Source organism: Hyla sarda, chromosome 4 (assembly GCF_029499605.1).
Source record: "Hyla sarda isolate aHylSar1 chromosome 4, aHylSar1.hap1, whole genome shotgun sequence".
Classification (NCBI taxonomy): domain Eukaryota; kingdom Metazoa; phylum Chordata; class Amphibia; order Anura; family Hylidae; genus Hyla; species Hyla sarda.
In genome coordinates, this window is record NC_079192.1 from 309,030,939 (window position 1) to 309,046,167 (window position 15,229).

The 15,229-nt window shown below is 43.5% G+C and overlaps 1 protein-coding gene across 1 annotated transcript in view; it reads right to left on the reverse strand.

Annotated features, from left to right (window-relative positions):
* The window catches only part of NEURL1B (neuralized E3 ubiquitin protein ligase 1B), a 64,391-nt gene that overhangs the window by 12,845 nt on the left and 36,317 nt on the right, over positions 1-15,229 (reverse strand). Inside the window, exon 2 of the mRNA XM_056574828.1 lies at positions 8,063-8,623. Coding sequence (XP_056430803.1) covers positions 8,063-8,623 — 561 coding nt within the window. The remainder of the gene's footprint in view (positions 1-8,062; positions 8,624-15,229) is intronic.

Genomic DNA, 15,229 nt, shown 5'->3' on the forward strand with positions numbered 1-15,229 from the left:
AGTAACACTATAACAATAAGACAAAGCATAGAAAGTCTATACAGCCGTATCTTCAGACCAAAAACAGAGGCTAAACCCTGACAATGGAATGCTGGTGGTGGATCTGGGAGGCTGTGCACACCTAGAGAAAGAACAGGGATGTGACACGGTCTGTCCCGAGCTGTTTACATCCCGTGATAGCCGAATTCTGTGAACTCTGATACCAAAGCTCTGTTCTTTCTCAAAGTCTCCTTTCAAAAGGCACACTACATTTTATGAGGTTTCTTTTATCCATGCAAAGTTATAGTGAAGGAAAAGGCAGTAAAAATGATGGTGCGATTAAAAGTATAAAATTAAGCAAAAAAAAATTTAAAATTCTATAAAAGGTGAGAATCAATAACTGGTTTGGCTTTATAAATGTTCATTGTCAGCTTTTCAGCTGCACATCCCCATTAAAGGGGTACTCCCTTGGAAAACTATTTTTTTTTAATCAACTGGTGCCAGAAAGTTTTGTAAATTACTTCTATTAAAAAATCTTAATCCTTCTAGTACTTAACAGCTTCTATTTGCTTCACAGGAAGTTCTTTTCTTTTTGAATTTCCTGTCTGTCTGACCACAGTGCTCTCTGCTGACATCTTTGTTCATTTTAGGAACTGTCCTGAGTAGGAGCAAATCCCCACAGCAAACCTATCCTGCTCTGGACAGTTCCTAAAATGGACAGAGGTGTCAGCAGAGAGCACTGTGGTCAGACTGAAAAGGAATTCAAAACGAAAATAACTTCCTGTGAAGGAAATAGAATGATAAATACTAGAAGGATTAAGATTTTTAAATAGAAGTACCGTATTTATCGGGGTATACCACGCACCGGCCTAGAACACGCACCCTAATTTTTCCATGGATATTTGGGTAAAAAAGTTTTTTACCCAAATATCCTCGGTAAAATGAGGGTGCGTGTGTGTGCGCGCATGTGTATACCCTGATAGACTGTTTCTGACCCCGCCGTTGCTGCCCGCTTCTCTGCCCCTGCCTATCCTGGGGTCTAGAGTCCTGCTGCCGCCACTTCTCTCCCCTGGCTGTCCAGAGACTGCCGCCGCCACTGTCCCATTGCCTCCCCATCCCCGGTATAATTACCTGTTCCCGGGGTCCACGCTGCTTCTGGCTCCGGAGGCGTCCTTAGCTGTCACTGTGCGCCGGGCCACTGATAGTGACGCCGCATTGAAGACATCACTCATCATTGTGCAGCGCATAGCAACGATGCAGGAGACCACCGGAGCCAGAAGCAGCGCGGACCCCGGGAACAGGTAATTCTAAAAATCGGGGATGGGGGAGGCAATGGGACAGTGGCGGCAGCGGTCTCTGGACCCCGGGATAGGCAGGGGCAGAGAAGCGGGTGGCAGCGGCGGTCTCTGGACCTGCAAAAGCCACTGCAGTTAATTGATTTAAAGCGCCCGCTTTAAATCATTGAACTGCAGCGCCTTATTGGTGTGTAACACGCACATAGACTTTAGCCTAAAAATTTTAGCCTAAAAAATGCGTGTTATATGCCGATAAATACGGTCATTTACAAATATGTTTAACTTTTTGGCACCAGTTTTCCAGGGGAGTACCCCTTTAAAGGGCAGAGTTGTGCTATGCTTTAGGACAGGGCTTGAAAAATCCCAGATCGCTATGGCCACTATGTTTTTCATGCTGGCGCTCAGGTTTTTGTCAGTCCTTTCTAATAAGGACTGTCCATCTTTTATAAAAAACAAATAGGGGGAGATTTATCAAAACCTGTCCAGGGGAGAAGTTGCTGAGTTGCCAATAGCAACCAATCAGATCGCTTCTTTCATTTTTTCCGAGGACTTTTCAAAAGTTAAACAAGCTATCTGATTGGTTGCTATGGGCAATCAGTGTGAGAACAGAGGTGGAAGTAACACTTTTTTTTTTTTTTAAAGACAGTAATGACTGACACAGACACATGAAGGGAAACTAATGATTGTGACACACAGGGATAGATGAGGAGACCGTAATAACTGTGACACACGGAGAGATGAGGGGACACTATTGACTGATCACATGACCTCACATAATGCCCCATTGTGTGATGAGACGTGCGACATCCTGGCTCTGAACTTTTTTGCTGGCTTTCAGATTGCTTAAATTTGGCCAGCCCTACTTTATGATATAATGTGTATGATAACCTCTAATACTGTAAATAGTTATGTAACTTTGCAGTAGCAAATTGGTATAAAAAAAAATAAAAATGTAATAAACCATTTGCAGCATGTACAACACTTAACTCTAGACATGTGACACGGGCTTTTTAGGTTACCGGGACTGCTGTTCTAGGCTCCTAACCTGTCATGTCAGGGGTCAGAGTGCAGTTGTCACAGCGCACACAGAGTCACAGATGTCTAAATCTACAGGCAGGACGAAGCCTGGTAGACGTTACCATATGAGGTAATCTAATAAGGCGATGCCTGAGCAAGAATACATACAAGCCTAGGAATTTGTCAAACTTGTTTTAATCATAAATGACGGCAGCGAAGGCCACCGGCCGCTCTAAACCCGTCTGGATGTGATAATGAAAACAAACGGAGGTGTGCGATTATGGACTATCATCTGATCTCTTAAGACCCTGCCATAGTCAAGTGAGAAGACGCATATAGCATCAGCAGGTTTACGAGGTCTATTTTCAGGCACTTCCATGGATGCACGCTGGTGAAATTTAAGATCGTACGCCTCCCGAGACCGGCACCGCAACCTATAACCTTCCCATCAATGTGACAGCCATGTGCCTGACTTCACTGCAATACAAAAACACAGAAAAGCAAAGAACACCAGTTCACTTGTGACACTCCGTTCTGTATAAAGGTTTGGAAAGCGAAGCCATACATACCACATACTTTACACAAAGCATCTACCATTATTTCAGCTGCTCGAAAAGGTCGCCGGACTGTATAAGTATTATGGAAGGGGTAATGTATTCACCAAAATGTTTCTATATTAAAGGGGTTATCCAGGAAAAAACTTTTTTTTTTTATATCAACTGGCTCCAGAAAGTTAAACCGATTTGTAAATTACTTCTATTAAAAAATCTTAATCTTTTCAGTACTTATGAGCTTCTGAAGTTAAGGTTGTTCTTTTCTGTCTAAGTGATCTCTGATGACACGTGTCTTGGGAAACGCCCAGTTTAGAAGGTTTGTTATGGGGATTTGCTTCTAAACTAGGCGGATCCCGAGACACGTGTCATCAGAGAGCAATTAGACAGAAAAGAACAACCTTAACTTCAGAAGCTCATAAGTACTGAAAGGATTAAGATTTTTTAATAGAAGTAATTTACAAATCGGTTTAACTTTCTGGAGCCAGTTGATATATATATAAAAAAAAGTTTTTTCCTGGAATGCCCCTTTAAGGTATAAAATCTGGGTTTTAATACCTCAGAAGAAAGTGAATCTGATAAATAATAATATCCACAAAGAAAAATCCGGCACTGTCACTTTAATGGTAACTGTGGTGAAATATAGTAATCGTGGTTAATATTTCATGGATCTGGGCTTCTGTGGGTGGTGCTACACACTACAAATAGTAATCACAAAAAGATAAGCGGAGCGACTCTCCCATTAGTAGGAAACTTGCAGTTGCAAATGTGTCACTTCGCTGGCATTCGATAACCAGGTCAAGACCAGAGCGGGGAGGTGGAAGGTGTTACGGGGGATTCAGGTGTCGGGCCACAGCCGTATCGCACCGTTTGGTGCTTAGTCAGGCCCCTGCATCGCAGGGGCCTGACGAAGCACCAAACAGTGCGATACGGCTGTGGCCCGACGCCTGAATCCCCCGTAACACCTTCCGACGCACCTGCGACACAGTGGCCTGACGAAGCACCAAATGGTGCCATACGGCTGTGGCCCGACGCCTGAATCCCCCGTAACACCCTCCGATGCACCTGCGGAGCAGGGGCCTGACGAAGCACCAAACGGTGCCATACGGCTGTGGCCCGATGCCTGAATTCCCCGTAACACCTTCTGACGCACCTGTGATGCAGGGGACTGACGAAGCACCAAACGGTGTGATACGACTGTGGCCCGACACCTCCCCGTTACGGTCTTGACCTGGTTATCGAATGCCAGCAAAGTGACACATTTGCAACTGCAAGTTTTCTACTAATGGGCGAGTCGCTCCGCTTCTCTTTTTGTGAATCTGATAAATGTTAGAATGTAATATTTTGAAGCTAAATGTAAGGAAATTGCCCCTAATACATGTGGTATTTCCAGCTGATCTCTAGCACATGTTGCCAATATACGCTTTCATTTAGGGCCTACAGCAATATATAGGGACATAGACGTGGAAAATATGTAAGAAATGTAGCCTAAAGCAGGCAGATTATATGCGTCATTATGTGATCAGGTTACTAGCAGGGTTACTTTTATTACCAGAGGATGCTCTTTTGTAATGAATTCTACCTGCATATTTACCCTCCGAATTGTACAGCCCTGCAGAATATGTTGGCACTATATAAAGAATAATTTATTGGAGAATGACTGACATTACGGCCAATTTGTCAAGCGATTAAGAAGTCAACATAAAAAAATGGAGCAACCCTTATGGAGCTAGATTATTCATTCACAGCTTAGCCCCCATACTCTGATCTATATGTTGTTTTGCCAGTTGTATCCTCAGATGAGCACTTCTATGTCTCCAAGTACTGAGAACTCGTCCCTACAGATGTCCTCCTTCAAATCCTCCGGCCACAGATATTCATGGACAGCTGCGCCTGCATCCTATATGAGAAGTTACAGAAAGGCAGCAGGTGAAGAGGCAACTGGCCCCCAAACTCAGATGACCAAGCTCCATGGCCTTATATGGTAAAACCCCTATAACCTGAAACAAATCCCTAACAATGCTTAAAAAGGGGTATTCCGGGCAAAAACATTTTATCCCCTATCCAAAGGATAGGAGATAAGATGTCTGATTGCAGGGGCCCGCTGCTGAGACCCTCCACGATCTCCCTGCAGCACCCACATTCTATGCGGGTGCTGAATCTCCAGTTTCGGAAACCTCTGGGTTTCCGGGACTGGGGACATGACGTCACGCCACGCCCCCTCCATTCATATCTATGGGAGGGGGCGTGACGGACGGAGGTTTCCGAAACTGGAGATTCAGCACCCGCATAGAATGCGGGTGCTGCAGGGAGATCGCGGGGCGTCTCAGCAGCGCCCCCCCCCACGATCAGACATCTTATCCCCCCTATCCTTTGGATAGGGGATAAAATATTTTTGCCCGGAATACCCCTTTAAACTGGGTAAAGACTTCATAGGATTTCAGGAAATCTGACATTTGGGGGCTTTTCAGGCCATACAATGCCAACATACAGTTTTTTATATTTTAGGGACTATAAAAAGGAGTAGTGAGTGAGGGATTAGGGGTAATGTTAATCAGAAGCAGAACAAAAATATTAAATAATGTGTTGCTTCTTTCAATTTAAAATAAATACAAGTTGAATACATAAAATTAATTTATAAATAACTAAATAAAGAAAGAAAGAAACTAAAATAAAAACAGGAACCTTCCCAACTTAACATACAGAAAGTCAAAACTTCTCTATGCTTATACGCTATTCCACCAGCAGGCTACCTAGAACAAAAGAAGAGACATGTCCTTGCCCCTTGTCTAAATGAGGTAATTTGTTGATCTGTTATTTTAATGGCTGGAAGTTTCCAAGATCTTCAAACATGAATTAGAACACTCCTGTACTCAGAGATAACATGGGGAGCCGGAGTTTCTTGCGGAGGGTCAAGTGCTGGACTTTCTAAAAACCCCAGCCGATAACACAGGAATGCTGTGTAAGAGGTCCTAAAGAGTCTCTTGTTGCAGATACAAGATATACAGTAGGCCGCACCATTGATGGCTACAAGTGAGAGGCTCGACGTAACACGGGATCGTACACAGCCAAGCGCATCGGCAAAGAGGCAGATAAAAGGCAGCTTTAAATTACTTTATTTTTCTTACTAGTGTCTCCTCAGCAAAAATTTCTATAAAAATATAAAAGTACTTTACTACTGCAAAAAAAAAAGGTTAAAAAGGGAAAAATAGCTAAGGTGTCTGGGTCAAAGAGAAGAACATATACAATACGTAAAGCAAATGTCAGGATTCTGGTTAATAATATGGGTCTGGTTTGTTTCTGGTAATAGGAGAGAGCTACACAGATTGCACAGGCAATAGTACACTTTGGAACCAATATAATAATATGAAGCATACAGTGGCAATAAAAAGTAAGTGGATTTCTTTATTAAATATAAAAATTTTGCCTGAATGTTTGTGTCTTATCAGTTTGGTTACGGTTACTGTTTGTCTATAATTGTGTCTTTGATAACAGTTGGACTGCTCATATCTTATTAAGCACATTGAGTAAACATTCACAGGGTAGGGAGAAAAATTAAGTGAACGTTTGTTAAAGGGGTTATCCAGGATATAAAAAAATAAAAAAAATCTAATATCTTTCAAAAACAGCACTACACCTGTCCTCAGGTTGTGTTTGGTATTCCAGTTCAATGGAACTGAGCTGCAATACCACACACAATCTGAGGACAGACAGAAACACTGCATTGGTCTCCTGTTCACCCACACTATAACCTGGTGTATCGGGTTTAGTGTGCGTGAACGGATAAAAGTTTTACTTTAATAATACTGTCTAACATCCTAAGATCACTCAGAGTACAATAAAGGTGAGAAAGGCCTACAGAAGACTCTACAATCTGCAAAGGTCTCTGTTCGTTAACTACCAATCAGAAAAACACTATACAAGAAAGATGTTCAATGGAGGATACTGGAGAACACTCTCCAGAGTTGCACATTGTGCCCCTTCACAAGAACGTCCAGTAAAGTCACCAAAAACAAAAAGAGACTTTAATGGCCATTCTTGATAGGGAGCAACGGCAGTGTGAAAGGGCACTTATTTTAGTAAATCCAATAAAGAATGGATGAAAAAGAATTGTCCTGTATAATGGCCAATCCAGAGCCCTGACCCTAACTCTGTTGAGATGCTGTGGCATAACGCGGAGAGGGCGGTGCCCGCAAGGCATCCCTGAAAAACTGGGGCACATCTGCATGGAGAAATAGTCCTGAATTCCTTTTCATTCCTTATCTGCACCTACAGGAAATGTTTGGTGCAGGAGATTTCTGCTAAAAGGGGACCTACACGTTTTAGCTTTTTATCTCTGCCCTGTGGGTGTTTACTTAATACGCTCAGGTCATGTGTACTTCCCTCACATTTATCAATGAGGTTAACCATCTTCATAAATAGCAAAGTAGCGGAGATGTAGACAAGTTTCTGATTTAATACATCGCAGTTGATAAAATTACTCACCACTGCCAAAAGCTAGCCAGACCACATTACATTCAAGTTGTTTTCTTGAATTTGTCTAAATGAGTTGCTCCAAAATGTAGCAACTTTTTTGCAATCCTACCCTTTGTGATCACTAGATGATCCAATTGGGTATTTTAATTCTATTTACACCCTCTAAAAATCACCAAAACAAGCATTGCTGTTCTAATGTTGGTATCTGTATGAAGGCCTCTATGTGGACAGCAAAGGACCCTCTGTGGACTTCCCAAGTACTTGGCTAATAGTTTGCGTAATAGAAAATGTGACGGATGCATTTTTTTGAATGCAAAGAACAATGGACCTTTTGCATTTCATGTAGCTCAGTGATCCATAGTGACCAGACTGATCGCCCATCTACGAACACACCCTGAAAACTACACAATTTCTCATTGGTTGTTATAAGCAAGTCTTCAAATTTCTCACTAGTTTTTATACACGACACCTAATGTATAATTTCAGTCACAAGTACCTGTCCAGTCATTCATTACACAGACAACCCACTGATACGAATGGACCCTGTGTAATGCCCCATTTCCCCTGTGGTGGTGCTGCAGGTAGACATATTATTTACTTGCAAGATTTTCCCAAGATTAAAACTGATTGCTGAATGTTCCTAACATGGTGAAAACTTTGATCTAGTTATTTTCACTAGACCCTTAAGAAATAGGCATTGTCCAAAGCAGAGAACTCTTAAGCACATGAAAACAAAAAGGTTACCTAGTATTTGCACTTCTTGGGTGATTCCATAGACATCAATCAAAGCCCACAGCGGACTGGATACTTTAACTCCACAATGAAATAGAATGGGCTCCTCATCGTTGACACTGTAGAAAACTCTTCCTTGGCGGTCAACCCAAAATGCCAAGATATTGTCCCTTTGAGCAAACCTCTCTGGTAAAGCTTTCGCCCAATACCCAGGCCGTGTTACAAGATCAGGGCAAGCATATTTGGGTATTTCTTCTGGCTTCATCTGCGCTGGGTCATGAATAGTGAATCCAAAGCGCAGAGCCCCACTCCATCCATGGTGTACAGACACGAGCTTCAAGCGGACTTTTTCATACAGATGGATAGGTCGACTAGTGAAAGTGATCCCGTTACAAAAGCTATTGCGCCGGATGGCTTTTCTTCCATGAGTGTCCAGTCTGATATTTTTACCTTTTGTTTGACAGTGAAAGCGTGGAGACTCTGTACGGGACAGGACGAGTCTCCTTTCTTGACCACAGTGGAGTAATGTGTAACAAGGTCTGTTGGCCACTTGACGGTTGTGATGGCTTGTATCTGTGCGAGAAACATAAAAGTAGAACATGGCATCAGAATAATTCACAGTGATATTATAGGTGGGCTACATGTTTTTCTGAACTAGCATCTGCCAATCTAAAAAGTCTAAGAAAAGCTTATCCACCCAACACCTCATGGTCCCTAAACAGAAAACCTATTCCCAGAATTCAGAGGCATTACCACAACCTCCTATATTACATTGTCTTCATGAGATTTTATACATTTTAAGAGGCCGATTATTTTTTAATTTAACTCATAAACTTAAAAGAGGAAAATAAAATGTCCCCCTGGAGCTTTAACTGGAGGGAAGTTGGGTTTACTTTCCTATCCATTTACCGTGAGGATTAGGGCCACTCTTATGAATGGAAATATGCAGCAACCATTTCCTTTTTCACATAGGACTTTGTTTCCAATCATAGGCCCACTATTTGGCTGAAATGTAAAAGACGACAGGTAATGTAAATTTATCCCATTGGAAGTTACGTGCTGTTTCTCCAGTCTTTCCTTCCTTCCTGGGGCCTTCGTGTTGGAAAATGTTTAACCCTTTCACATGGTTGGATAATTGTCTGCAGCTGTGTTATTCCAGAAGCTAATGACAATGATTTCTGATATGCTTTCCAAACACTACTGAAGATGACCTAGAGAAAAGAGGCCACTTTTGGAACACTTGATACATTAAAATGTCTCATTTTCCTGACCTGGAAATAATTTACAAAAACCAAAAAGGTCATTCGAAAAAGGTATCTTAGTCATTTGTATAGAGCCATGCAGTGATCAGACTTCATGTTTAGTACACCAGGCATTCATATGGTTTATACATAGCATGTTAAACACCAAATAAAAAAATGGAAACGCAACAATGGTTACCTATATGGCCTAAAGACAGGGCTCAAGTCCTGCACGAACTCTTGGGAAAGGAGTTCCTGCACTTTTTTCACAGCAGGAATGCAGTTCCCATTAGCCGGTGTCCTGCAGGACCCGCCCTTAAAGGGGTACTCCGCCCCTAGACATCGTATCCCCTATCCAAAGTATGGGGGATAAGATGTCTGATCTCGGCTGCGGCACCAGAGACATCTTCTCTCCATGCCGGATGACTGGTGATGTGGGGTAGAGGCTCATGACGTCACAGTAATGCCCCCTCAATACAATTCTATGGAAGGGGCCGTGACGTCACGAGCCTCCGGCACTGCACCCAACGCTCTAAATGATGCCGGGTGCAGCAGGGAGAACGTGGTGGTCCCCAGCAGCGCATAGGGTATAAGATGTCTAGTACCCCTTTAAGTGGAAATCTTGAGAGAGTTCCCACACTTTTTTCCCAGGACTTGACCCCTGCCTAAAGGCTAACAATGGGTCACTTGATTGGAAAAACAGCAATGGAGGGCTCAATATTAATAAAATTTGACTACACTCTTCGATAGTATGCACACTCCAAAGAGACAATGTTAATATGATGTGAGGTTATATATTAACTCCTACTGGAATGAGAAATTGCACAACTCAACAGAAAGTCCCACAAGTTGTGATGCACCATGATAATACAGGATACATTTATCAATGCCGAACCCCGCACTAACATGTGCATTCAGCTTAGCAGACTGAATGTTATTTCTATGAAGGGAGGAGGTAGGCGCGTCTGCCAGACATCTCATGAGAACAGCTGTGTTCTCCCATGTATCAGGAAGGCTTATTCACTGCTGTCACATTCATTCTGCGGTTACTTGCAGGGATGCAGAGGACCACATGGTGGCAATCATTGTGAACTGTATATTTAGCACTCCCAGCTTCTAAAAATGTCTAGCCTGAGGTGGGGCACAATGGGATCACATCTCAGTTGTCTTACAATATCAGCAACAGCAGGTCGCAAGGAATGCAGAGAACACCCTAAAAAATAGATACAAGTCTTACACATCAGCAGGAATCTCAATAGTTGATATAAAGTATTGTTCCATTTTTAAGCATCTACCGTATTTTTCGCCGTATAAGACGCACTTTTTCTTCCCCAAAACTGGGGGGGGGGGAAAGTTGGTGCATCTTATACGGCAAATACACACCTATCGGGTCAGTCCCTGCGGCCATCAACAGCCGGGACCCGCGGCTAATACAGGACATCACCTATCGTGGTGATGCCCTGTATTAACCCTTCAGACGCGGCGATCAAAGCTGACCGCTGCGTCTGAAGCGAAAGTGACACTAACCCGGCTGCTCAGTTGGGCTGTTCGGGACCGACGCGGTGAAATCGCGGCGTCCCGAACAGCTTACAGGACACCGGGAGGGACCTTACCTGCCTCCTCGGTGACTGATCCATGCCGGGATCCCCTGCATGGCGGCGCTCTCCTACGACATCATCACGTCGTCGCGCACGCCGTCCCGTCATCCAATAGGAGCAGCGTGCGTAGCAACGTGATGACGGCGACAAGATGATGGCGACAGAGAGCGTGGATCCTGGAGAAGAAGATGTCCAGAGTGTCGGGGACACCCCGGGGACGCGGCGACAGTGATGGAGCGACATCCAGGGCAGCGGTGACTGGTCCGGAGCGGCGGGGACACCCGAGTACTACCTCCTATCCAGTGGTCTTCAACCTGCGGACCTCTAGATGTTGCAAAACTACAACTCCCAGCATGCCCGGACAGCCAACGGCTGTCCGGGCATGCTGGGAGTTGTAGTTTTGCAACATCTGGAGGTCCGCAGGTTGAGGATCACTGTTGGGTTCAGAATCTTTTTTTTTTCTAGATTTTGCACCTTTAAAATTGGGTGCGTCTTATATGCCGGTGCGTCCTATAGGGCGAAAAATACGGATATAGATAAACAAGTATACGTATATTGTCCCCTTTAAACATTGTATAGTCTCAGAAGAGAAAGCGAGGTTTTGGTGAATGAATAGCATTGTGTTCCTTTTCCCAGCACATAATGAATGGAATAAAACAAGCCAGCAATTGTTCACCTATCAGCTATGTGATTGTGCCGAGCTGATATCACTTTGCTGATAACTGGGCAGGTAATATGGCACTCCCTATAGTGAACAGATACAGTATGTAACTTACGCCATCTGCATCATTCAACTGTCAAACGTGGTCAAACATTAATTCAGTGTTCCACAGATAACACCTGCCTAGATCAGTAAGCTACATAAACACTACTTATAACTACAGCAGGAGGTGCCGCAGTTACCAGTGTAAGCTAAATGTACACGTAAAGTAGGGCTAAAACAACTAAATCGACAAAGTCCAGAATAATAGATAATGAAAATTGTTGTCAGAAATGTCTTTCTTCAGTTTATGTGAACATACAGATCGCGCAAAGTGGGAGGCTTCAACCCAGAGTCTTGGCACCATACACCTAGTGTCTCTTTTAAAGGGGTAGTCCAGTGCTGAAAAACGTATCCCCTATCCTAAGGATAGGGGATAAGTTTCAGATCGCGGGGGTCCGACCGCTGGGGCCCCCCTGCGACATCCTGTACGGGGTGACGGCTCGCTGGCCAGATAGAGGGTGTCGACCACCGCATGAAGCGGCGGCCGACACGCCACCTCAATACAGAGCTATGGCAGAGCCGGAGAATGCCGAAGGCAGCGCTCCAGCTCTGCCATAGAGTTGTATTGAGGGGGCGTGTCAGCCGCCGCTTCATGCTGTGGTCAACACGCCCCCTTCCCGCGGGCTGCTGGGGCCCCGTACAGGAGATTGCGGGGGGCCCCAGCAGTTGGACCCCCAGCGATCTGAAACTTATGCCCTATTCTTAGGATAGGGGATACGTTTTTCAGCACTGGATCTCTCCTTTAACCTGTTATCATTTATCCAGCTATTCCCACCATCAGACCCAAGTTGCAGCTTGTGCCAAGCATGACTATCAGATGAACGACGAGGAGTCTGTAAAGGGAAACACTCTATCTGTTGGCACATATAGTGATACATGGTACGCAGCAAAGGTAACTGTTCCCTATATACACTGATCAGCTATAGCATTAAAAGGGTTATCCACCATAAGGTGGTTTTAGCACCTACCTGCCAGACAGTAATGGACATGCTTAGGAAGGATCAGCGCTTGTCTTTGGGTTAAATGGCTATGTTGTGAGATTACCATGAACCTGGGGCATTTTTTTTGTTGTGAAACTCAGTATTTCCTGAAGTTTTTTTTTTTAACTACAAATCCCAGAATTCCACTTTCCTACCTCCCACACATCAGCCACCCCACCCATTGAAGTAAAAACAAGCTAGATTCAATGAAAAAGGTCAGTGCTTTCTAATCAGGGTGCCTACAGGTGGTCCACCCATTGAAGCAGACAGGCTCCCTGTTATCACCTGACTAGGGAGGTCAGGTCCCGGCCACACTGCATCCTGGGAAATACCCAGGGCAGGAGTCATTTCTTATGCTGTTAAAAATGAACATCCAGAGCAAAGATCACATAAAGAATACAAGACCAACTGTTAGAGACAGGTACAGACACTATATTATGAACTACACTAACTCTACAGCCCCTGTAGCATAGTCAAATAAAAAAAAAATACTGGAATACCCCTTTAAAGGGAACATTTGAAATCTTGTTGTGCCTAACACACTGGTCTCAGGGCCTGAGAAGTCACGAGAGTAGTGTTCCAACACTGTTCTCGGTTCTCTGCAATGCGGAGTTGAAAGTTGAATGCAGAGTTGAAACTTAACTTTATTTGTGGCAGCCATGACTGGTTTTCCAGTTACAGAGAGCAGTTTTAGTCAATCATCACTCTGCTGACCTCTCTGGCCTAGCGGACCTGACAGGTTTCCTTTAACACCACCTGCTTAATTTTTCTTAAGTCCCCCTCATGTCATCAAAACAGCACTGACCTGTCAAGGTGTGGACTCTAAAGGTGTTCTGTGGTATCTGGTAACAAGACTGTTTAACCGTGTGAGGTGCGACCTCCAATGGATTGGACTTGCTTTCCCAGCTCATCCCACAGATGTGCAACTGGATTAAGATCGGAGGAATCTGAAGGCCAAATGAACAACGTGACTTCTTTATCATCTTCCTTAAACTAATTCTTCATTTTGTGACAGGGAGCACAACCGGGTTTGGATGGAGGGGAAAGTGTGAGCACCATGTGGCTATAAGGCTCCTATACACCTAGCTGTTACCCCATGTGCCAGGCCATTGGTGTCCTTTCTTAAACACTAACGTATATATTTTTTTTTATTTCTATTCTTGACTACAGTAAAGTTCATGAGGACATAACAAATACAGGTGTTATGTGTATGAATGGCAGTCATTATTATACTGTATATACAGTATTTCCTCTCCCACATGACCCAGGTGCATATGCATTGTGCAGGATCAGGACAGGCTGTTCTGGAACACACACGTAGCTGTGTGCTCCATCTCCGCTCATTCACCTTAAGACTGTGATGCTATTTATAATGCTGTGCTGCTCGAGCAGGTTTGCTGTTGCTCAACCGATAATATACAAGACACTCCTCCCATTAGGAGATGACTAGTCAGGTAACATCATCGTGCTTTTAATACATGCACCATGGACATCGTGTAGATTGTTCTAGACTTCGGATTCAACCTGTCATTATCATCTCAGACGCTGTGCTGCATGATGAGATCTGGAGATCTAGTGCACGCTGCTGTGAAGTCATCACGCTTAGGAGCAAAGGGGTTTAAAACTGTACTGGCACCCATAGGATGCGTGTTTTTATTTCTAAACCTTCCCTCAACACATTGTTACCCAATCCACAGCAAAACTACAACTCCCAACATACCCTGTTTAGCGCACTAGTCCAATGAGGTCGTTTTTCAAGAGCTGGCATATAGATTCCGATTTTTAGCATACTGGGGTCTTTGGCAAACTAGAAAAGTACAGTACATGTATGTATGAGTGTGAGTGTGTGTATGTGTGTGTGTGTGTGTGTATATATATATAGTGTGAGTGTGTGTGTGTATGTATGTGTGTATATATATATATATATATATATATATATATATATACACACACACACACTCACACTATATACATATATATACACACACACACACACACACACTCACACTCATACATACATGTACTGTACTTTTCTAGTTTGCCAAAGACCCCAGTATGCTAAAAATCGGAATCTATATGCCAGCTCTTGAAAAACGACCTCATTGGACTAGTGCGCTAAACAGGGTATGTTGGGAGTTGTAGTTTTGCTGTGGATTGGGTAACAATGTGGGGGGAGGATAATAAAGCAAAGAAAGCAGACAGTGGGATGGATAGGTTAGAGAGGGGTCAGGACATAATGGCGGGTGGAGAGGAGTCCTGTGGGGGGAGGTTAAGAACAGTGGATAAGGAGATTCATGCGTTACAAACCAGCTGTAAAAATAAATGTAGCCCGAAAAATTGTAATCCCAATAATTCAAAAAATTCCATTAGCCCCAATAACTCAATAACTACAATAAGCCCCATTAACTCAAAAAATACCATTAGCCCCAATAACTTAAATAACAACGTTAGACGCAATAACGCAAAAAATCCCATTAGCCCCAATAACTTAAATAATAACGTTAGACCCAATAACTCAAAAAATCCCATTAGCCCCAATAACTTAAATAGTACAATTAGCCCTTATAACTCAAAAAATGACATTAACCCCAATAACT